The 24,268-nt window shown below is 46.6% G+C and overlaps 1 protein-coding gene across 3 annotated transcripts in view; it reads right to left on the bottom strand.

The window, feature by feature from the left end:
- NTRK3 (neurotrophic receptor tyrosine kinase 3) overlaps positions 1 to 24,268 on the bottom strand; it is a gene marked incomplete at both ends in the record, with an annotated part of 190,721 nt that overhangs the window by 27,517 nt on the left and 138,936 nt on the right. For all 3 annotated transcript variants that reach the window (XM_084293285.1, XM_084293283.1, XM_084293284.1), the window contains 3 exons: positions 2,615 to 2,858; positions 7,623 to 7,795; positions 11,776 to 11,906. In XM_084293285.1, the coding sequence (XP_084149411.1) occupies positions 2,615 to 2,858; positions 7,623 to 7,795; positions 11,776 to 11,906 (548 nt within the window). The remainder of the gene's footprint in view (positions 1 to 2,614; positions 2,859 to 7,622; positions 7,796 to 11,775; positions 11,907 to 24,268) is intronic.

Here is a 24,268-nt window from a genome sequence, read left to right as displayed (position 1 = left end):
ACATCCACATGCCCATGTCTCTGTGCTCATGGGGCCCGGAGCAGCTGGGCAGGAGCAGACAGAGGGACCCAGCAGACTGAAGTGAGGCCGTCTGCAGAGATCTCCAGACCTGTCACTTCGCATTGGCCTCGAAATTGAGTCCTTCACAGTGTTCCCAGAAGATGACAAATTGTGGTGTTCCACCCACCCTCCAGCTTGGGCACACTGGGATGTATTTTATAAAAATCACCTGAAACAGAACTTTGCTCCACTGGGAACTGCAGGCTGTGTCAGCGGTAAAGGGATGTGCACAACCTCTAGGGATCAGTCCTGAGAATTGTACCACATGTGGATGGGACCAGGGAGAGCACAAAAGAGTTTCAAAGCTAGCTCTTCAGCCACATCTCCACCTTCCATGGGGAAGACCCAGGAGCAGGTTGGTTTTCACATCTGAGGTCATTTGTTTTCTCTATCCATTCAAAAGCCCTCCCTTGGGGTATCTTGGTGGATTTTGTGATGGGTCTGGGTACTTGAAAGGATTGTCTAAGGAGCCTTGAAGAACCAGCTTTCACGCCAGGGGTGTTCGGAATTAAAATTGTGAGGAAGACAGAGCAGAAATGCATGATCGTGAAGCCAGATTGTTTTTCTTACCTATGATTACAGGAGAAAATAAATGCACATACCAAAGTAAATATGGGCAACCAAACCTTAATTTTCTGGAATCCCTCTTTGGACAATAACAGAGAAAAGGTCTCCAAGCATGCAGAGCACAGAGTTTTTAAGGTACCAAAAGTCAGGGAAAGCAGAGAGAGGAAAACCAGCTGAGAACACAGGGCTGTACTGCTCTGAAGCTCAGCTGTAGCTCTGGTACACGAGTGATAACTAGTTGTTGGTTTGGCGTGCATGGCATTTGTGTGAGCAGAGAAAAGTCCACTAGGAAATAGAAAAGCCTTATGACATTGCACAAAAGAGCACGGAGCAATCATCAGCAGAGTGTTTTGCACAGACAGGATGAGGTTTGCAGGACACCATCACAGAGAAGACAAAAAATCCCACTACGGTGAGCTGGCCTAATGAAGTTCTTTGCAGTTCTCGCTTCCTGGGGGCCCTCCCATCCTTTCTGTGGCAATAGCAGCCAATTGTCCCATTGCAGAAAGCTCTCGGTGCTGTGGGTAAACAGCTTCTCCTGGGATTGTCTCGAGCAGCAGGATATCACCTGCAGTAGGGGTTGGTCTAACATGGTTGAAGAAGAGAACCCAAGCAAGAGTGTGGATAGTCTCACAAGCTGCTTCTCCTCCTCCCCTGGGCTCTGTTTTTCCCTACTTGCTGTTTCCTGAAGTTTCTGTGGTGATGGGACCATAGCCCCAGCAGTCCTCTGAGACCTTTTCCCAGCATGGGCTTTTGTGCTGCACAGGGAATATAAGTTCCTTCACTGGCAATTAAACTCAGTGATAAGGCAATGTCCTGGCCTTGGAGGGGTGATAAGTCTCAGCAGAAACTTGATCACATTTTTCTTCCTCCCCAGCTCCACTTGGCAACTGCCCATCACACACAGAAAATCTTTCCAATCAGATCAAGCCCACAGGTCAACCCTTTCTTAAGGTAGCTGATGGAAATCAGCCTCAAAGCCAGACATCCACGCTGTAATCAGAAATAAACCAGCCTTACACCAAGCACCAGGCAAGAAACCCCTGCTCTTTTCTTTGAAGAGCCCTTCCCTGCTGGCGGATGGCCCAGCCACAGATCCCTGCCCCAGTGTGCTTCCAACACTTTGCTCATCCCGGTTTCTCCTCCAGCAGAGGACGGGTGACAATGCCACTCTCTCCCTAGGGACGTTGCCATCCTGGGCTGATAGGGCAGTGCCAACGGGCACAAAGGGAGTGTGAGAGGCAAGGGGACAGAGCGAGCATAAATCACAGGAGATAAGACTGCAAAGGCATTCCTGACTCATCGAGTCAGTCCCCAGAGACTAGTGCAGGATTAGCCTCTGCACTAAGCCCGGGCGTTTTTATCTAGCTGCTTCCTGAACTTCTTTAATGACAGGCCCTCAGCAACCTACCTCTGGCAAATTATTCCATTGTCTAAATGATGTCCCTGCTGGAAAAAGTGTTTTGAGGTTGAACTTAAATTGCCTATTATTTCCTCTTCCATATTTTATGCACTTATCAGTCAGTCTTTCAGTTGCCTTTTCTCTAGGTCCCTGCATTAAGTTTCTTTAATCTAAGACAAGAGGTCACAGCCTGTAGTCTTTTAATCATCATTGTCACCTCTTTGGATTACCTTTAATTTATCAATGTCTTTGAAAAAAAATGAGGAAGAAAATAGGAAGGAAGGAAGATCAGGATGACTTCAGAGGCATCCCAGAGGCTGTGGCTGTGTGCTGGGGTATCACAGAGCTCTGTTTGTAGGCATCTGCATGGATGTCTGAACTGCAAGCATGCCCAGGACTGAAAAGGAGTGAGAACAGTGGTTCAGGGATAAGGCACACACCGATGTACCTGATGGACACCTGTGTGCATGTTTCACTGAGGGAATAATCAAATGTGTAGCCCGAGAGCTCCACAAACTGATTTACGGTCACATTTCCTAGTCTCCCTTCTCTCTGAGCATCGCACTGCCGCTGGAGCCGCCTTACCCTGTAGTAATCAGTGCTGTAGACATCTCTTGACATCCCAAAGTCTCCAATCTTCACCAGCAGGTTGGCTCCGACCAAGCAGTTCCTGGTGGCCAGGTCTCTGTGGACAAAGTGCTGGGAGGCAAGGTACACCATTCCAGAGGCGATCTGGCTAGCGATGTGGAGCATCTGGGATAGCCCTAGCTCCCCTTTGGCTTGTCGAGGCTGCCCGTCCACGAGGATCATAGCATCTGGGCCATGTGCCCTATAGGGAGGAAGAAGCAAAAAGCATAGGGTTGGGTCTCAAAAGTGACCAGGAGATGGGGATCCCACACAGTCACTGGTGCTGCTGGGGTGGGGACGAGCCCCCAGCTCAGCAGGGGGAGGATGCACACACAGCTCCAGTGGAAAAAAGAAAGGAAAGCTTAAGAGAACAGGAGGTTGGGTGAACATTTGTTGGTTGAGGATGTGCCATACATCCTTCTCCTATCTTTACTCTTTTATCTTCAACCTCTTATGGCCACAGGCTGCTGGGACAGCAGGACCTTGAGGACCTGCCATCCTTCTCTCCGACAAGACCTGTGCAAAACTAATGGGCTTCCAGATACTTACATGTTCGCTCTAGTTAATTCTTACACCTTTGAAACCTTCTCAGATGTGCAGACATAACCCTCTTTTCTTCCACGGCCATCCCGTTCTTGTTGCCAACCCTCTTTATTAATCCCAAACACCCTCCTCTATTTCATCCAAACACATCACCAAACAATCTCCCCCCAGTCAATACAAAAACAACCAGAGATTACATGAAAACTTTCAGGAAAACACCAGCAGCTTCATCCCTAGAAATTATCTTTTATACCCTAAACTATCCCAGAGGTAACACAGGTGCTATAAACTGCGAAGGCACAGGTAGAGGTGCAGAGGTTAGACCTGGATGCCAGCAGAAACAGAGAACATCCTGGGCAACAAAAGGAAATATTCTGCTGAACCAAGTGCATTGTAAATGCAGGACTTAAGGTCAGCCTCATCCCTGTCCTGTCCCCTTTTCTTATCCCCTCCCTCACTGAGTACCAAGCCTGTTTTGTCCTGCTCCCTGTGTGATTTCTCTTCCCCAGTGGAGCTCACCCTGCGGTGGACTCTGTGAAGGTGGAATAAAAAAAGCCCTCATATTTAGGGAAAAGGAAGAGATTTTGCTGTGACCTTCCTCCTTGTGACTAAGACGCAGCACAGCATCTCCTCTGAGGCTTTCACACTGTTCTCTTTGAAATGGTTCTTGGAGTTTCACCCCTGCCACCAGCAGTAACTCCACAGAGAGCTACTGAATTGAAATGCAGGTTCCAAACTTTCTCTCCTTCTCGATACAGGACTGAACAACCCCCAAGACCCAAACTGTTTCCCTCCTCTGCCTCCATTTCCTAATTGCTCTGTTGGGCTTATGGTGCACCAAGGAATTAGCATCCAGGCATTCAGGGTTCAACCAACAGTTGTTAAAATGCTGCTGCCTTCAGCTACCTCCCGCTACTCTGCCCTTGGGTACATGGCTCCGAAGGTCCCCTCCTGGTTGCAGGACAGCTGGAAGAGGAGAGCAACTCCAGAAATGAGTGCAGAGGGACCAGGAGTGTTTTGGGGAGCCACAAGTGAGTGATGCTGCAGCAAGTGAGGCATGGGCAGACAGGCAGCAGCACCGCAGGCTGCAGGGCTGGGGCTGCCCAGGGAAATTTGGAAGCTTTTGGGCATGGTGAGAGCAGCAGTGTACTGGAAGGACTGCTAAACACAAGGAGAGGCTGCAGAAATAGCTACTCAAAGGTTTTAAACAGCCCTTCCTGGGCTACAGTTTACCCCAGGAAATTACCTGGTGGTGACCACAGATATTGACAGCAGGTGAAGCTGAGCCGGGACTGAGCGGGTTAACTAAAAACTGCAAAGCAGGACAAAAATAGCTCCTAAAATTGTGTTGGCCAGTTTATACCAGTTGTGCCTTGCAGTTACACCGTATTTAGCTGCAAATGATACCTGGTGTCATTGAGGGTAAATATTCCTTGGTGAGAAGTGAAGAATATATTGCTCTCTTATTACTGCTACCTTTTTCAAATACATTAGTTGTCCCCAAAGAAGTCTGCATCTGAAGGAAACAGGTCACGTGTAAAAAATGGTCAGCCAATGCCTTTATTTGCCTGGTTCTTTTTACACCCTACTATAACAGGAGATACCTGGGTATGTCTTACAAAATCCATATTCCTCTCTCCATCCCTTTTTCCATCCCACGTGGGTATAGTCCAGAATAAAGAAGTATCAACACACTCATGAGATTAATAGGAGGGATTTTAGTGCATTTAGTTCCATCAAAAAACCTGCAGAGAATACGAGAGGGATCTGCCCATCTCTTCTTGGAGCAAGGGGTTTAACTCAGCTTCACATAAAGGTCATAGGATTGGGTAGATCCCTGCCAAAGAATGGTGGTGTTTTGTTGTGTTTTACTTTTAGGGTGTGATAGAGGCTTTTGTCAACATGGGGAGGAAAATCACCTCTCTCTGTGCTCCCTCTGCTCCCAGGGCTCTTTCTGTCCCAAAGCAGTCTGACTGTGGGGCTGCTCCCCTGGGAGGACTGACACAAAAAGCTCAGAACTACACAATTTTTTAAACAAAAAATACTGTCTTAGGTAACAGCAAATGGCAACAACTTACTGTAGATTGCAAAGAGGACTTGTAATGGCAACATGCACATATCCCCACAACAAATTTGCTGCTGCCACAGACAGAAACACAATAAAACCTAGAAAACAAGTGACTGAAGGAAAATGAGAAAGTGATGGGGATTTTCAGTGAGCAGTTGTTGCAGACCCTCCAGCACAGACCTGTGTGCTTGGGAGACCCCAGACCACGTACACCAGCCCTAGGGATGCTGTGCTGCCTGCAGAGTAATGTCCGTATTTCTCCATGGCAGGATTTTTCAGAACAGGTTCCCGTTTCACTACCCATTTATTTATTTATTTGTTTATTGTGCTTTTCTCCGGGAAGCTGGGTCTAAAGTCAGCCTCTTCCATTTTATAGCTTTTCCAATTTCTGCAGTTAAACTGGGAAGAGCTCACCTGAGTGTCTCTAACAGACACACCGTGCCCCTGGCTCCAGTGCCCGAGGGCAGCTGTCTGCTATGGGCTGGGTGAATCATGCCACAATAAAACCTGCTACTCGCCAAGGGGTGCTCAGCACTCCTGCATCACCCACACTCACTGACCCCTCTTGCAGCTCTCATCCCCCTGAGCTTCCCACTATTGCTGCTGTGAGCAGAGCAGGTAGCTGACCTCACAAACAAAGCCCAAGATTTTATTTCCATATAGATGTGAAGATTCCCAGTACTGGGCCAGGCCCTGGACATTTCCATGGCGGGGGTGGGATGTGGAGGTGTGGTGGTGTGTGGCTGCAGCACCAGCCTTAGGAGCACATCACTGTGTGGAGCAATTACGTGAGGCAGTGGTAGCAGGCATGAGCTGTCCCTCAGAGACAGCAGAAGAGCCAGTTTCGGGCTGGTCTCTTTGGGAGGTCAATTAGAGCAGCAAAAGAGGCCATGCCTCAGCTGTAGTATCTACCTCCTCTAAGGAGAATAAGGCTGCTGCTTCTGTCAGGAAAAAAAGATGGGTCAATTTTCTTCCTTCCTAGTGAAGGACTTGAGGAACGTGGCCTCTCACGCTCTGCTGTAGAGTGGCTTCCCTCGGTCACGAGGCTGAGGCTCTGACCTTAACACTGCATCGCCAGTCTGTACTATCCAGGGCATGACACAGGGAATGAGCTATAAACTTGTATTCGATCTACCCACTACCATGCCAAAATGAGGGGGAAAACCACTGCAGGGGTGTCCCCGGCCACTGCCCTGTGAGTGCTCCAAGGGATCTGCAGACAGCTTGGCTCTGCTTGTCAGAAGAAAGAAGAAGCATTTGGCATCTTTTCCCATGGTCCTTGTGCTGAGGGTGGTTGCTTAGAAGTGAAAACCTCAGGAAATGATTTGTTTCCTTGTTTTCCTTGGTCAGAAACAGATTGTGATGATGAAAAAATAAATTCAGAGTGTATCCCAGCCCCAGATCTAGACCTGAGGTGCTCAAGCTTCTTGTTCCCACTGCAATCATGCTCCCACTTAACAGTCAAAGCAGGAAAATATCAAGGGTCCAATTTTCTAAATACTGGGAAATAAAACTACTAATTATTTCAAGAGGTAAGTACCACTCCACTTGCACGCAGGTTGCAGAGCGTAATTTCTGTATCAGGGGAGAACAGCACCACAAACATTTCCCCACTGTTGTTCCCTGCCCCTCGCCACTGGTGGATTCAGGGCATACAAACCATCTGCCTCGTGCTGATGAGATGGCTGAATGATGGCTTGGGCGGGGGGAATCTAGCAATTTGTGTCTCTCTAGAGACAGGGAGGCAATTACAGCACTTGGTCTGGCCTTGCCAGGCATCTCGAGTAGCACGGTGCCACAGGTTAGGACATTTTGTCTGATAAGATCCAGGGCATGAGCACCAGGGATGGGCTGTGCAGGCACTGCACGAGGCCCCTCCAAAATTTCTCGTCACTTTTCTGAATATAGAAATAAGACTTATAAATCAGTAAATGCCCCAGATTGCAATCAGATCAAGGGCTCTGGAAAGTTTCTCTAGGGAGTATTTTGGTTGTGGTGCGATTGAAGTAGAAGCTGGGTGACATGGGGAGTCATGGCTTGTGACCTCCCAGCCTTGGGAGCTGTAGGGCATAGATACATGGGACTTTCACAGGGCAGAGAGGGACTGCAGCCCCACTTTCTGCACCTCCAGCCTTGCAGGGGTGGGAGAAGAACCATCTGGTTTCCATAGCTCACCTGGAGGACAAGCCCTGGGACTGCCCAAGAGGAAATGCTGGGGTAGGGCCATTAAAGCACCAAATCTGGTGAGGACCCTCATCTCCTTTGAACCACCCACTCCCGTTACCCAGCCCACCAACACCCAGATGACTGTGATGCCTCTGGAGCACCCCATCCCCTGTCCCCCTTCGCACGTACCTCAGGAACTTGTTCAGGTCTCCATGCTTCATGTACTCGAAGACCATGATGAGCGGGTCGCCGTCACCACACACGCCGTAAAACTTGACGATGTGCTCGTGCTGCAGGTTGGTGAGCAGCTCTGCCTCCCTCTGGAAATCCTTGCGGGCTGCCAAGGTGGGGTCTTTCAGTGCCTGAATGAAGGGACACAGACACGCACGGGGTGGGCTCAGGCAGGGCAAAGCCTGAACAAAGTGGTTGAGGCATCGCAGAGGGGCTGATGGAAGGGGATAAGAACCACTGCCACCACCAGACGTACTGGGAGGGTGGGTAGTTGGTGCTGGTGGCACCACCTCAGCATTTTGTTCATGTATTTACCAGCCCAGCGGGTTCCCCGGCTCATTTCCCAGGAAGCAGCAAACATGCCTCAGAGGGTAATAGCTTCCAATTATTCCCAGCTTGGGCAGGATTCGTACTGGTGACCTAGGGGTGAATGGCTTCATATCTCATTATTATTAAATTCCTGAGCCAGCCAGTCCTTGCTATCCGTCTTTTATTTTGAAATAGCTGACTATACTACCTTTATTCAGAAGATGGATTTGCCTGGCTGTGCAGTTATTGTGTGGATTTTTCAAACTGCCTCTGAAGAAGGACACTGTCAAGTATTTTCTCATAATTTTTAAAATCATGTTTTTATTCCCTGCTGTTTATAACAGCTCCCCTGGCAGACCGATGCTGAAATAGGTATCCTTATGGAGAATATCTCATCTTCCACATTTGAGTGCACCAGATTGCCATCGCAGGGTAGGTTGCAGGCTCCGGGCTGTGTGCTCCAGCCCAGCATTGTAGGGCTGCTTTGAAGATGCTGTTGTGGGTGCAGCTGGTGATTGAGGAGGGTTGCACATGCTTGGGGGCTGGCTTGTCCATGCATTATTGGGCAGTTGCATAGGAGAGCTGGTTTGAAAGCAGCTTGTTGTCATCTCAGGATACCAAGGGAGGGCTCTGCCGTGAGCACTTAGCAAAAAGTTGAAGTCCAGAATGTTTGACGAGATGGGACAGCCATGAAAATCAGCTGTCTTCACAAACATTTAAGGAAATGAAGAAGCAGCTGTAGCTTTGAGTCAAAGAATCTCAGTTATATGCTGTCCATCCTCCACTGTTCAGCACCAGGTTGGGCTTTAACCATGCAGCACGATGGGAGTCAAAAAAGACTTAAGGCAGCTTGTTCCAGTTTATCCCAGTTTCAATCTGAGTCCTCTCTCTGGGCAGCTTTGCCTGTAGCAGCCGGGGCCAGCAGGTTGCTCTCCTCTTACCTACACACACACACCTGCCCCTTTCCCCACACCTTGAATCTCCCCATGACAACAGGACAGGTGACATCAGCTGGCTCTAATTTATGAGCAAAAAGGGTTGCTGAACATCCAAAAGCTGTGTCTGGAGGAAGGGGCCCAAGCACCCTGCTAAGGCACCCCAGGCTGGTCTCTGGCTCTGCTGGGATCAGTGCCACCCTCAGCAAAGCACTGCGGCTGCTTTTTCCCATCAAGCAGCAATCCTGCGAAATTTTTACCTAAGCCTTAGGACACTCCTTCATCTCCTTCTTCTGCCCCCAACCTGCTAGACACATGGCATAATTTTATTTTAATTCTGTGTCCTCTGGGATAGCTTGACTAGAGATATTTAGATGGATGGTAGTTACACTGTGCAGATGGCAAAGCATCCATCCTTATCTCAGGCACCCAATTACTTTTAGTCATTTAATATCTTCATAATGTTGATGCTACCCTTTTTTTTTCCTTTTTTCTTTTTTCTTTTTTTTTTTTTTTTTTTCCTCCAGGAAAACACTCCTCCTCCCCCATCACTCTTTTCTCCATTTTTTTTTCCTGTAGTTGCACATAATATTTCAGGTTGCACTGAGTTCAGGTTTCTTCTCCTTCACACACTACCATTTCCACGAGGTGTTAGGACTGTGACTTTGTAAATATCACACAGAATAAGGTATTAAAAAACATAGCTGAGGTTGCACAGCCAAGCATTTCGATGCAAAGCAAAAGGAGCTGGAAGTGGTGGAACCAGGAGAGAAGATGAGGACAGGAGGAAGACGAGAGGAGGCAGAGGTCTCAGCGGAACCAGAGGCAGAAATATCTCTCCTAGAAAGGCTTGGGGTGAATTGAAATTTGTGCTTCCTTCACAAGGTTGCTACAAATTATCAGGCAGTTCTCTCACTATCTGTAGGTTGCAGCTCTTGCCACAAATTGTCAGCTCTGATGACATTGCCTGGGAATTTCTTGCTCATGTGGGATCAGGGCCAGGTCTCCCCAAGTGCCGTGTGTTTGCTGCAGCAGCAGGGCTCAGCGTCAGTCTGGTACCTACTGCCTGGAGCACTGGAAAAGCAGGTCAATAACTCCGTCCTCTGGCTAAGCCGACCGTTTCAGCTCAATTTCCCAAAGTCTCCATCTGCCCTCTGTGAAATGGGGATCGTACAACCCCAGCACTTGTCTGGGAGGCTGCAAAAGTGAGCACTCATCTAGGGAGCTCTCAGACATGGGAGTGAGCATGACAAAGGAGAAGCCCACAGAGAAAAGAAAAAAATGTGTGTTTGGAGAACATGCCCTGAATACCAGCCCTGCCAGCATTCCTGGTGCTTGACTCTGTAACCCCAACACTCTTTGCTGACTATACTTTTTGTGCACTTCTTAAGATGTTTTTAGAAGCAAGCTGAATAAAAGAGGAAGCTTGTCCGTGCCATCACATCAAAACTCAGCTTATTTTCAGGGCTGTAATCTTTAGATCCGCTGCAGATCTGAGTCCATTGAGCCCAGTGAGGCATGCAGCCACTTTCTTTACCCATGTCCTGGCCCTGGGAGGGAGCCCCAGACTCAGGATTGTGGACTCGGTTGCCCTAAAAGCAGCAAAGCAGCACGTCCTGCAGCTGCCAGAGCTGCAGCCACCATGCTGCAGCTCTCAGCCTCTGTTGGGAACATGAGATCTTCATGAAATGCAGCCAAATCTCAACTTTATACACAAAGCCTTTCTGTTTTTCTTTCTTCTTTCTCCTAAGACTGATAATGTGGTCCAAATTAGAAGGAATTCCCCCCACTCCACTCCCCCACCCTCCCCTAAGCTGGGAAAAAGCCAGACTGCAGGGCCCCGCTCTGATTCTGGGTCTTTGTGACCTGGTAGGATGAAAGGCACTCTGGAGATGTAAGCTTGTAATAGCAATTAGCAGAAACAAGTTTGGATGTTGTTTCTCTCTACATGCAAACGAAACTGAGCAGAGACCTGAGAGACGGGATCGCATAAGGGATGGCTGGCACTGATAGGCAGCTGCCAACCCTATAATCAGGCAATTAATCATGTGAGTACCTGTGCTACCCTGGTCTTAACCAGTCTCTGAGGTGGAAGTTGCAACCTTGCAGTTCATGGGCAGAGCATGAGGGGACAAATTAGCTTAAAAAAATAAATAAATAAAAGCAAAAAGGCTCAAGCTGTTGATGATTAAAACAACCCTTGGGCATTACTCTGTGTATTTGCTGCCTGGTGCCACCTGAGAGCAGAGCACACTCCTGCCATGGTCCCCTGCCCCAGAGCCATGCTGGTATGGCACAGCTCACATGAGGAGCCCCACAAGGATGCAAAGAGCACAGAGCAAGTCAAACTGAACTAGTGCCAGCTCAAAATCACGAAGGGAAGAGCAATTTGTGGCCCCACAAACTAAGCTGAGCTGGTTAATTCATCTTGCAGCAAAGCTGTCCCAGCAAACAGATCCCAGCAAGTCAGTTGATTGTGCTTAGCTTTCAGGTGCTTATTTTTCTTGGGGCCTCTTCATATCTTCTGTATGTTCCACAAAAAGACAAAATCCCAGAAGAGAAGCTTCCCAGTCCCTCACAGAGGGGAGTGGGCTCCACACCACACTGCTGCAGCTGTGCGGCGCTGAAACCTCCCAGCCCAGCTCCAGCTCCGTGTCTCCTGGCCCCATCGGCAGGAAGAGGAGCTTTGGCATTGGCAAGAACAGACGATCTTGAAGCGAAACACTGAAACTTCATGTGACTAAGTGGATTTACCACAACCTCCAGCATCAGATAAATCTCCGCCTCTGGCCCCCAGCCCTCCCCTGCCTCCCTTTCCCATGCAGGCTCATCTCTGCACTCTTCTGCCATTTGCCCTCGGGATTTACCTTCACTGCCACCAGCATTTTGTCATTGGTGGGGCTGAGGTTGTAACACTCGGCCAAGAACACCTTCCCAAAGGCACCTTCTCCCAGCTCCCTCTTCAAAACGATGTCTCTCCTCTTAATATGCTGGACATCTGTTGGAGGGAGGGGAAGGAAGAGGGAGAGGGTTGAGGGAAGAATGAATCAGGGTTAATTCAGGGAATGGAAAACAACTAATTCAATTTTCTAGCAAGCTGCAAAGGATCTGAAATTGCTTTGCAAAAATATCTACAAGGATCTTTTTACCCACCCACAGAACGCAGCCATCTCTGGGATGGAGCTAGTCTTATGCAAAACATCTGCGAGGAAAGTACTTGAGGTTTATCACGTCGTCACTGCAAGCTTGTAGCAGCCTAGTCCTCAGGGAGAGGAACCTTTGGAGTAAAATCTGCCACAAAGACCTGGATCTTTTCAGAAATAATTCATCTCCTGTGAGGCGTAGCAGAGGTCGCATACTTCTGATGCCAGGCCAGGTGAGATTAGGAGGTTGAGTTCCCAGAAGCCGTTGGATTTTGCATTTCAACAGTGATCAGTTTAAACCCAAACTCAAGCAGATTTCTGAGGCTGAATTTTGGCAAGTCAAAGAGTTCCCGAGGGGAAGAGAAGCACTGATCCCCCTGCACCTTAGGGCACTAGCAGGAGCTGGTTGGGAGCACCGAGCCCTGCCCTGTAGCAAGACCCTGACCCCGCAGCCATCTCCTGCGCAACCGTTCCCTCAGAAACCAGGTCACCACGGTATAAAGTCCCCGGCAGAACAGATGAACTCCAGCCATTAGTTTCAATGATCCTTTCCACTGACATTTAGGATGGCGAGGACTGACAGAAAATAGCAACTGAGGTTCCAGGAAGAATCAAAAGAGCAATAGCTATTCATTTAACGGGGATACAGAAGCCTATAAAGATTGGTCTGTGCCAACTGTTCACACATCAGCTAACAGGGTTGTTCATAAGGCTGGATCCACCCAGGTATTAGGCATGTACAAGGAAAAACAACTAGAGTGAGATCTCCATAAATGCAGGGCTGTGATTAAATGTCACGGATTGCAGGGAGAGTTTGGGAGTCTCCATGCTCTCGTTTGGGGATGACACTAGGGCACAGCTACTTCCTGACAAAGCTCCAAGCACCTTTCTAGCATTGCATTGCCCATATAACTCCTCTTGAAATATGAAGAAGCATTTTTTTTTATCCTGAAATGAACTGTGAAGGCAGATAGAGATGAACAGCCACCACAGCACTGTCTGCAAGCATGATGTTCAAAACTTCATCCCTCTAAATCTCACTTTGCTGGAGCTAACTGCCTGCCTTTGAAGAGTGTTGTAGCACAGATCACCCGCAGCTTCGGCCTGATGGTCACAACAGGGCAGTGAGAGCTACACACTGTCCTCCAGTGCTTGGTGAGCAAAAAGATGCGTTAGAGGTCTCCTCAAACCGAGGCATTAGATGGGATAATGCCTTCTTCCCATTCCCAGCCTGAGGCTTTATCTTTGCTCTGAACCACCTTTGAATCTTTTCCATCCCTTCCATGTGCCACAGGAGCTGTAGGAGTATGCACCCCTCAGCTCAGAGGCATTTCCCTTGCAGCACTGGAGATGCAAGAGATGGAGGTGACCGTCAGCAAATTGGTTGCAGGGAGGTATCACTAACAGCACTCACAACCTGCCACCAGCTCCTGTCGCCCAAGTTTGATTCAGTAGGCACTGACACTGGCCCAAGAGAGCAAATGCCTCACAGCAAGCTAGGTAAAACTCAATGCATCAACAAGCCAATGGCTTGGAAGAGTAACATCATAATAGCTTTCATACAATTAAGATTTCTCATTAGGAGCCCACAAGCAGGTTTAAGGAGCTGCCGTCTCTGGCTCTTTTGCTTGTTTGGGAAGATGGATGCAGCAAGATTGCATAAGCAATGGGCCTTGTAATGAACGATGCTTCTGTAGAGAATTCCCATCGACCTTTTCATTAATCGTTCAATAGACTGAAAACTGTTAGTAACCAATATTATTAATATTAGCAACATTAACGCAGAGGACGGGAGGCACATCCAAAATGACTTTGGTTTTAAATCCGTAATGACAGCCAAAGAGAACAAATCACATGTGGACTTAGCTTTCTCCACCTGTTTCCACTGGGTGTTTAAGGAATACCTTGAGAAATCTGAAATACTACATGTTGAAATGTCAAGTGATGCACTTAGGTGAGGAAAGTCCTAATCTAAGAAAAGCTCAAATGGCACAATTTACTTAACAGAGTAAGGAAAAGTGTTGTGGTTTTTGATGTTGGCTTTTTATTTGTTTTTTATTTTTTATTTTGTATGTGTGTGTGTTTTTCCTCCCTCTTTCTCTTGGCAAGCATTTCTTTAACACTCATCACTATAGTACCTAGTATTTACTGTATTGACAAACCGTGTATTTGCATTCTAGGACTCTCGATAAACAGCAATCAAGAAAGCTGCAGGGAAATGATCATGTATTAAGAGGAACCCAAGCATACTTAAAAAAAAAAAAAAAAAAAAAAAAAAGTAGAATCCCAACAGCAACATAGCATTGCCCCTTTTGATGTGAGATAAAGTTAAAAAGGAAACTGTTGCAGAATAAGCAGTGATAGTATTGGAAATTATTAACACATCTAATAATTGGTAACATCATGAGAACTGAAGCAAACCTCTCTTTCTGAACTCCCTAGGGTCTTGCTCCAAATTTTCAGCTCCCAATTTTACTTCCCAACAACGTATTAATAAATTATGAGACGTTTCTGAGAGCCAGTGTCCAGACTGTGTAATTATGTCTACATTATTAAAATAATACCCCATCTGTCTTCAAAACCTAGATTTCATAGCAAGTTGTTAGGGTCACCTGTGAAGCTTCAGGGAAAATGCGTATGAAGAATTTAAGGGGATATTATGACAGAATGAGATGAACCGAGGGAGAAATGCTGCTGAGGTAGCAGACTCATATAGCACTGCTGGATTTAAAGTAAACTTTGATGGTTATTTAAAAAAATAAAATAAAATAAAGCTCATGAAGTTAAGCAGTTAGACAGCAACTGGACAATCTTAGGGGAGAATGAGAAAACAGTTTTACTGATCGCAATTTCCCTCAACCTTGAACAGCCATAAATTTTGCTTCATAGCATTTTAGGCACAAATGGAATAATAAGTGAGTTACAATAAATTGCTTTTTCACATGCTATAGGCTTAAAATACTGAAGTTTACATCAAATTCTTCCATTAGCAGTGAGATCAGCGCTGTGATTAATCCTGCATTACTATTAAATATGGGCTTGAAGCACAAAGTGGTGAAGAACCTCCCCAGCACTGTCTGAGCGGCCGTGTTATTGCACTAACCTTGCATCTACTCTGTGCTCGTCTGCCCTGGCTGTAACTCATAAAGAAGACCGAATAGCCATGAAAGACGCTGCGCTGCAAGGGCACCTGGGAGGCTCATCTGCATAAATCTGTTTACCTCCTCCTGGAGGAAGCTGAGCCCTGTCTGATAAACAGCTGGTGTTTATTTGTTTTAGGCAGGCATCGGTGCGCTAATCTGTCTCAGCTGTGTTGCGGTCAGCCCTGCTGACAAGGTGTATGCAAACTGTCTTCCCGTAAGTACCACTCTCTTATTTTCCTCCCCCCTGTACCATTAACTTATAAAAACAAGCCAACAAGACAGTTCAAAAGAAGAATCTATGCGGGAACCGCAGCAAGACCCGACAGGAAAATAACCAGACTTGACAGCATGATGGGAATTCATTCAAGGCCGTGCTGTATCTACAGGAAGGATGTGAGCACACAACACTGAAGTAATTCCAGTTTAAAATGAAACATCTTGCAGTCCTTGTTTCAGGATTACTATGCTGCTGTCTGATACAGAAGGAGAGTAGGCAGATCCTCCACCTCCCTTCTTGTCCATCAAAGTTTAACACGTGGAGAACATGTTTTGAGCCCTTGCCTCTGCTGTAGTTGTGAATAACACATGAACCGCAGCAGCAAACAGCCAACCTGCAGCTGGTTGGGAATGCCTCACAACTTCGGTTCAACGATGCTAGCACGTGGGTAAGCAAGAGGGTTAGCAAGAGGGTAAATCTGGGATGCTGCACTTGCTTTTACAAATCACCTCCAGAGCAGAAAGCTTTCTGTTTCTCTCCAAGACTCAAGGCAGAAGGGTTGCGGCTTTGGATCTGCGATGGGATCTTGCCTAACCTCCTCTGAACCTCCTGCGGAATGGCTGACTTTATCTGTGCTTAAAGTGCATTCAGTCAGAAAAGCGGCTGTCTAAAAACAGCAGCTTCTTCCTCCCTGTATTTGTTCCCGTGTGTCTCTTAGTTGCATCTGCTCCCGTTCTTGATACAAACATATTCTACTTTACTAACCTTGCAGACCCAGCACAGCAAGGAATATAGGGGAGGAGAAAAGAGGGAACAAGATTAATTCTGCTTTCCTCCTCATACATCAATCTACCATGCCCTGATAGGTAGTTTCTGTACTAGCCCCTGGGAAGGAGCCTGGAAAAGCCAGAACTTTTTCACTTATACGACTGATTCAATGACTCTTCACGATGTTTTACACCGATATTGCAGAATCTCTCTTGCTTATGCCTTGTGTCAAGGCAGAAAGACCCCAGCTGAACTTCCAAATCCCAGGTAGAGCTTATAGAGCAGATGACAGATGGTGTGCAGTGAAAACACCCTTTTTCCAATAACAGCTACATTTCAATCACATGAGAACAAATTGGGAACTTGCTCGGGCCCATTTCATGAATCTAATTTTCCAATTATTGTCTCATTTTCAAATCAGTCCTGGGGGTCAGGCAAGGAAGAGAAGGGTTCAGTGATACAGCAAATTCTGCATTTGAGATTCCCATCACAGCCAGGGTCCTTAAAACCACAGTTTGATAATATTCTTGCAACCTGCATGCGCATGATGCAGTGTTTGGACACAGACGACTACAGTGGGAGGTAAATGGACAAATCAAACTCCAAATAGAGTAAACCATAAGCAGAGACAGTACCTAAGTCACAGCAAAATGCAAAACTACTTAAGCTGGATCATCTGTTCCGAATGGAACTAGATCTGAAATTAATTCCTTGCACCTCCTTTCAAACTCCTGAGCAGCAGTCTATCTGGGTGCTGTATTTCTAGAGGATTTCTTCTCCTTGGACTTTTAATTCACAAACAACACGTAGTTCTCTGGAGAAACAGAGCAAACCTATGGAAGTCTTTTCTTTTACTTTTGCAGCCCTCTTTACCAGCAGTTTTCTTTTCTATCCTAGAAATGACCAATATGAAATTTCTACCAGTTTCTTCTCCTTTACACATGGCTCCATTTTCCCTGGAGATAGCTCCTTTCCTGCACCTCTCCGTCATCAGCTCCTCCGCCCTTAGCTTTGTCACTTCATGTCATTTCTTCTCGCTTGACCTGGCTTCCTGTTTCTTCCCTTTCTACCTGTCCAGTCTCTGTTTTAATATTTATTTCTTTCATATGTGTTTTTAGGGTGTCCCAATTGGAGTCTGATCCTAGGCTCTTTGTTGTAGTGGCCTTAATTTCCATAAGCTTCTAAAGCTTCATTTGCATCAACAACACTCTATAAATGATAACAACAGTGACATTTTTCAGTAGCAGCTGAGTCATTTGCTGTAACAATTAATTTATGCCAAATAATTGTCTCTTTTTTTTCCCTTTATACATAAGTTTTCCACAAAAAGGTAGCAAAGTTCTCAGTTAGTCAATATGATTCATTCACTTCTTGCCTGACACACTGCTAAAATAATTCTTATGAATAAATCCTGCATTGCTTTCCTGCTCCGTGACAATTAAAAGCAAATAAAACAAGCTCGCTATTTGCACTGGAAATTGTGTCATTAAGAGGTGTAACTACCAAACAGAGCGCCTTTCATGTCAGGCAGTCAATTGCAATCTCGATGTCAACCAAGTATCTCGAAGAGTTACCCGATGTACCTGATCAGAGCAAAGTGTGCGGATCGGGTAGGACCAGATCAAAAGCCTTGCCACTGGAGGGCTGATAAGTCATTCTCTCACAGACTTGTAGTGAGAGAGGATAATGCATAAGCTAGCTGCACAGAGTGTGGGTCTGCCTCCTGGCCTGGTGCAAATCCATCAAAGTCAAAGGACGATATTGATTTCAATTGCGGGCTGCTGTGAAGTACATGTAAACAAAGGGAGAATCAGTCCCACCTCATTTTAAAAAATGGAGAAATAAAAAGGCTGTTTCTTATCTCCATATGGACTCCGAGTAGGTAGCCCTCCACTTCTGGTGGCTCCTCTCCCAGCTCTGACACGAGCAACCTTTGGGAAAAGGCCTGGGCACACATTTTGGCAGCTCAGCGTTGTGCCCAGATGCTGGTGCTTTGCCAAGTTCCCCTGTCAAGGCATGCTCCAAGGACTCAGGTTCAGAATAGTTGTGATTATAAGCACCAAGCAGTTCTGCAAGTCCTGTCGAAAAGGTCCCAAAGCCATGGAGTTTTAGCTAAAATATGTCTGGATCTCTGGGACCTCCGTGGAGCAGGTCTAGTCCTCGGCTGGACCATGTGGGCCCCAACCCACAGCTGCACCGATGTCCTTCCCCCCCTCTGCTTTGCAGGCCCTGCAAGACCACCTCGGTCACACCTTTCTCTGCACTTCTCAGGCTGTATTTCAATCTTGCTAATTCTGACAGCTCTCACAGCCATTTGTGTGTGTCCACACAGCAAAAATAGAGAGACTTTCCATCTCACATCTTCATTACTTCAGCTTCTCTCCTTTGACCTTGATAGAAACAACCTGAAACGCAACAGATGCTCTCGCTTTCACTGTTACCCCTCTCTTTGCATCCCTCCCCAGGCTTTTCTATCTCCAGCAATCCTATATGTGGCATTTGGCTTCACAGCTTCTCTTCAGACTTTTTCATATCGTCAATCTTACCAAGGTGCTGGCAACTTGCTTTCAGGCAGCCAGCCCCTGGTGCCTGAATACCTATTGCATTATTCATGATCATAGTCATCCATAAAGACCTTAAAAAGCACCTACATTAGGTTTCTGCAGTTCTTTGTATTTTCTTGTAATTCCCCTCATTCTCTGGGAGCAGCTGCAAGGCACCAGTGCAGATCCCAGATGAGGAGGGGACAATATTGCCCAGATGACCTGGAGCTAATGCAGTACATGCTGCTAAATGGACCTTGGCTAAAATAAAATAAAATAAAAATTAAATTAAAAATAAATACTGTGTGCCTTGATGCGTTTAGCTGGACAATCTGGGCTAAAAAAAATAATAATAATAATCCAGAATACCAGCCTGTGACGTTCAGTTTAATCAGGCTCAAGAAAATGGGAGAACAGAAGAACTACCTCTGCAGTCTGCATCTCTGATCCTTTCAAAATACCTTACATGCACCACTTCCAAGCAAACCTCTGGCAATCAGGCCATCATCAGCTCCTCTGGCCTTTGCTGTTGCGATGCCACGTGGAGAGGAAGCACTGACCCAAAGGGCTGCCTTTCACTCATCAGCTAACTCCACCAGTCCCAGCTTGAAGGAGAGCTGCTGTTCTGCCAAACAGCCCTAGAGCTGCACAGAGCGCTTTGATGAGTGGCAAGGAGCGGCTGGATGAGCCCCTGCTGGGCTGCAGTAACTGGAGCTGCTGCATCTCCGCGGCAGCACCAGCCCTGCTATCAGCCACACAGCATCAGCCAGAGCCCCCGCAGCAGCACTCTGCACATACAGTGTGCTCCGAGGTGAAGGTGAGCATCAAGGGATGGGGAGGTGTGCGTGTAGGAGCTGAGAGGAAGGTGAAACAACCACAATTTCAACCAACAGATCAATGGGTGCACGCCCAGACGCTGCCCAGCTCCCATCCTGCATTAAAAACCAATGCCTTGGTTTGGCTGTGGGTGACACAGGGTGGTGTGACATGCCTGGGGGATTTATACCCAAACCAAAGCTAACTTTCATTTTCTTCCTTTAAAAAAACTGAAAAATAATAATAATGTTAAAAATGCATTTAGCACCAACCCCACAAACGCCTTTTCAGGGAAAACTAGTCACAGCTTGAAGTATCCATCACTCCTATAAAAACAAAATGATTTCAATCTCTCATCCAGTTCAGTCCCGCAAGTCAGAGCACAAAACACTTGGTAGTTATTTTTACAAAGAGAGGAAGATAAAGCATCCCACAGCTACAGGGTGCAGAGCAGTCTCAGCTGGGATGCACAACACTTTGCAGAGTCTTACAGAAGCACAGCCACACCGTGACGATGGCATGTGATGAGATGTCACTGGGTGAGGACAGATAACCTTGGTCCCACCTCTGCAAAGCATGGGTGCAGGTTTGCCCTGCACCTGCCCATGCCTCTGTATACACTGGCTCCTCGGTAGCTCCCAAGGGAGCACAAAATGCTGCTGATGGGACTAAAACCTTATTAGCATTCCAAACTTTAAAACAGACCAAAGATTCCCATCGTCTCCTGCATCCCCTCAAATAATTTCTGGCTGACAGCAGGCTCCAAAACCAAAGTGTTAAATATACAACTGGCTTCTTCTGAGGAGCAAGACCATGCCCAGCAGGAGAAAGGTAGAAGAAGGACCAGAGTGGGCTGCAGTGGACTTTACTGGGTAAATGCCTTATGACAATGCATCATAAAAGGGGCTTTGCATAAAGCATCATTCTCACCGACTTGGTACACTCCAGGATCTCTCAGAAGCAGGGATCGGGATTCTTAGGAAAAGGGGTTGTGAGAGGGGAAGTGAGTCTTCCTGGCAAACATGTTTTCTTTCCACCAGCCAGGCCCCTAGGTCCCCTGCTGCCAGAGCGCTCAGAATAAAACATTAATTCAATACCACACATTTAATTACACATTATTTGAAAGTGAATTTATTTAACGGAGGAAAATAGTCTTCAGAGAGCATCTGCCTCCCTCAGACTCACGCGTCTGCTGGGAGGGGGCTTGGAGAAGAGATAGGAGGAATAATGGTTTGTTTTACATCAGCAGCTATAGCTGTTCAGCTCAGCCCTTCAGAAAGGGAGATTTTAAAGAGATAGAGTTGTGTTTTGCAGGAACTTACCGGCTGATTTGATTTTCCAGCTACTTTTCACTTGATTGGAAAGCGCTGCTGCAGACAGATACCACTTGTCTTTCTTTTTTATTATTTTCCCAGGGAAGGGAGGGATTACCGGTGGAGGGACGGAGGAGGATTGGCTGCCCCTTGAGGGACCACGCAGCAGTCAGATTTCAGGCTTAAGGCTTTAACAACACAGTAATCAGACACTTAGCAGCATCCTATTGCTGAGATGGATAATCACAATAAAGCTGGAAGCGACCAGGTCTCAGCAGCAGCCTCTCAGCTTTAAGACTGTCTCCCACCAGGAACACAGAGGCTTACCTTCTGTCCCTGAGGTGGCTTCCGAGACCCTGGGCAGTCAGCTTCCCCAGCCTGAAAAGTCACCACCACGGCTCTGCCCATGCCCCTCAGCAGGGACCAGAAGCCTCCCAGTGCTTGCTTTCAGGCATTATCAAGGCTCACCTTTCCCCAGTCAAATCTCCGCTGCAGAGAAATGGGGACTGGCTCTGGTGCCTGGCACAGGCATCCCCTCCTTGGCTGTGTATAAATCACGATGAACTGCTGCAAAGCCAGAAAAGAGCTCTTAGGTCCACATGAACCTTTTTTCTAACCCTTATCCCTGCACAGAATCTTCCTCCCACTCCTTAATTTGGGAGCAGCACGAGAAAACTCCCTCCCCTCCTCAACAGCTTTGATGAGCCAGCAATCCCCACCTGGGACGGTGATGGAGGCAATGGGACCAGCTGGTACTTACCCCTGCAGAGGGCACATCTCTGAGGGCTGGGTGTCCCAAGGTGAATATATTGCTCTTTTCAGCTTCACCAACCAAATCCTGCTGGTGCTAGCCATGCTGTAGTTTGCATTCAGACCCAGGTAGATATTGCAGCAATGGGTTCAGGATTTTAGGTTAAGCTTTTCCTTGCAACTCTGAGAATGGAAGGGTTTGGGGTACTACTGTTTCAATATTGTCCAATTTCCATGAATTTGGGGTTATAGCCACAAATGTACGCTGCTTCTGCTTAGTCTAATTCTGCTGTCACCATCTTCCTAACAACTTTTAGGCTTAACCTGCCCCACTCTAAGTGCTAAAAAATCCCTCATACAGCAGTGTCAGACATAGTGAATATAGTGAATACATTCTGTGGACTAGGCAGCTATTATAAAGGTGGCATTAAAGAAAGAGGCAGGGTTTGGAAGCAGTCCCAGGACTGATTTACAGCTGTGGTTCACGGTGCAGAACCCTCTCTGAACAGAGTGAGAGCTGGCCCCAAACTTGGGTGCAAACTGGAGTGGTATTTTTAGAAGAATCACAGTTCCTTCCAGATGTGAAAGTGAGAAAAGGTTTTCAGAAAAATCTGTCGTGACACAATTTCTGGACCAATTCAAAGCAGGTGATTTTGTGAGAGGGCCTGGTCTTCTGAGCTTTCCAACTGGAGCTCCACGCAGGTTGGAAATGCTTCTGACTGTTGTCAGCCTCACCAAAATCGCAAAGGAAAAGGAAAATTTGGACAAAACATGGCATTTTCTACTTTCTGTTGTTGTGGTGGTAGGTGATGTTTTCTCTGTTCTATTTATTCCTGGTAACTCTGTGTCCCTGTGTCTTTTCTTGCCCATTGCCCAGTCATTCTCCCACCAGTGGCTTCCTTTGCTGGTCATTAAATGAGGGGCTAATGCAGCCAAACCCATGGAACAAGAAAATTCCAGAAGTGAGGCCATATGGAGTGAAAACATGAGGTGCTGAAAGACAGATCTCAGGCTAAAGTTATGATTTAATTAGAAAGCCTCTTTCCAATTTGCCCAATTTCCATCTCTCTCCTTTCTTTCCCTTCCTTCTCGCCTCCTCCGACTCCCTTTCTCCTCGGGCTAACACAGGAGATGCACGCATGTCTATGGCTTGATGAGGTGTTCCCTCAGACTCATGTTTTCCTAACACCCCAAACAGACCTTGTTCTGTCTTTGTTTCTGCCTGAGGTTTCCTTGGTTTTCTCCCTATTTGTTCTGCGTGCATGACACTAACCCTTCTGCATCTTGCCAACTCCTCCTGCAGAAGGAAACCCCTGAAGGAAGAGTAATGTGAGCCATTTCTGCCTGCTGGGCTCTAAAATTTCTGTGGTTTGGGCAATTTCAGCAATTGTTATGAAGCACCAAATTATGCAGAGGAAAAAAAAAAAAAAAGAGAGAGAGAAGGATGGATCATACAAAAGAATTAGCTAATCTGATGGGGAGAGCAGCTTGTCCTCATTCAGTCGCACAGGTCTGAGAGGAGCTGGTGCTTCTTCTCTTTTTGTCTGTGTCTGAGTCAATCACAGGTAGAAGTTGATGAATATCGGACTGGTGCTTTTGTGATGCTTCACACAGTGAGAATTCCCTCTGTCTTCCCATGTCCTTCTTGTTGCTGAAAAAATGAGCAGGACCTCTGAAAGGCAGAGCCTTGCCTCTGTGCGGGCTCCAAAAGTGCTCCAGGGTGGGATCCAACTTGTTTCATGGACACTGGCTGAGCAAAGAGACCACCTTGCCAATGACACTTTCCTCTCCTTGGCAGAAACAAAGTGCTCTGAAAAGCCAGGGGTCAAACAGAAGAAGTTGCCTTTGGACAAGGCTTTGCACATCTCTCTGTCACCAGGAGTTCAGGACTACTTAAGGAACCACGTCTTGTTAAGGCACCACTGTTCTTTCCCTGATGCTATTGCTTTATTGTATTCCCCCCGTGCCCTGCTTTTATTATGATTACAAATGAAAATCTGTCTTGGCTTGTTGTCTCCAACACTCCCAACGCAGGGAGAAAACAGGGTAATAAAACACTGTAAATGTGTCCATTTTCTGTCTGTCATCCTTCAGTGATGCCTCATGCCATTACGAGCCAGATGGGTTGGGGTAAATTTTCACAGAAAAACATTAAAAACTTCACTGTGTGAAACAAGAAGAAAAAAAATCCTACAGTTTTCTCCTGTGCCAAAAAAATCAGCGTCTGCACCAGGGGAAAAATACCCAGTTAATTCTTCCTAAGGGCCCTGGTGAGACTCAAGAAAACATTCTGCAGTGCTGGTAGCCTCAGAAGACATGATTAATTGCAGATGGCAGAAAGGTGCATGTTCAGTTTTAACCGAACTATGCGTGAGGACTGGATGAATGCTAAGTTGGTATTCAAGACACATGGGGAAGGCAACCTACTAGGATCTTCAGCTACAAAAACAAGATTATACATATACATATATATATCTCATATATATATATATCATATACGGCTTAACAGCTTAAATTTTAAACTTGTATGCTGAAGTTTTACAGCAAGACCATACTGCTAATGGAAAGGAGAAAAATGAGCAAGATTACTGGAAAAAAAAAGAAAAAGAAAAAAAATGAAAAAAAAAAAGAGGAGGGGAAGGCAAATAATGTTTTGCAGTTAGCTGA

This window comes from Netta rufina (assembly GCF_964035555.1).
Source record: "Netta rufina genome assembly, chromosome: 11".
NCBI classification, from domain to species: domain Eukaryota; kingdom Metazoa; phylum Chordata; class Aves; order Anseriformes; family Anatidae; genus Netta; species Netta rufina.
Note: the sequence above shows the minus strand (reverse complement) of the source record. Positions and strands in the feature narration are given on the sequence as shown.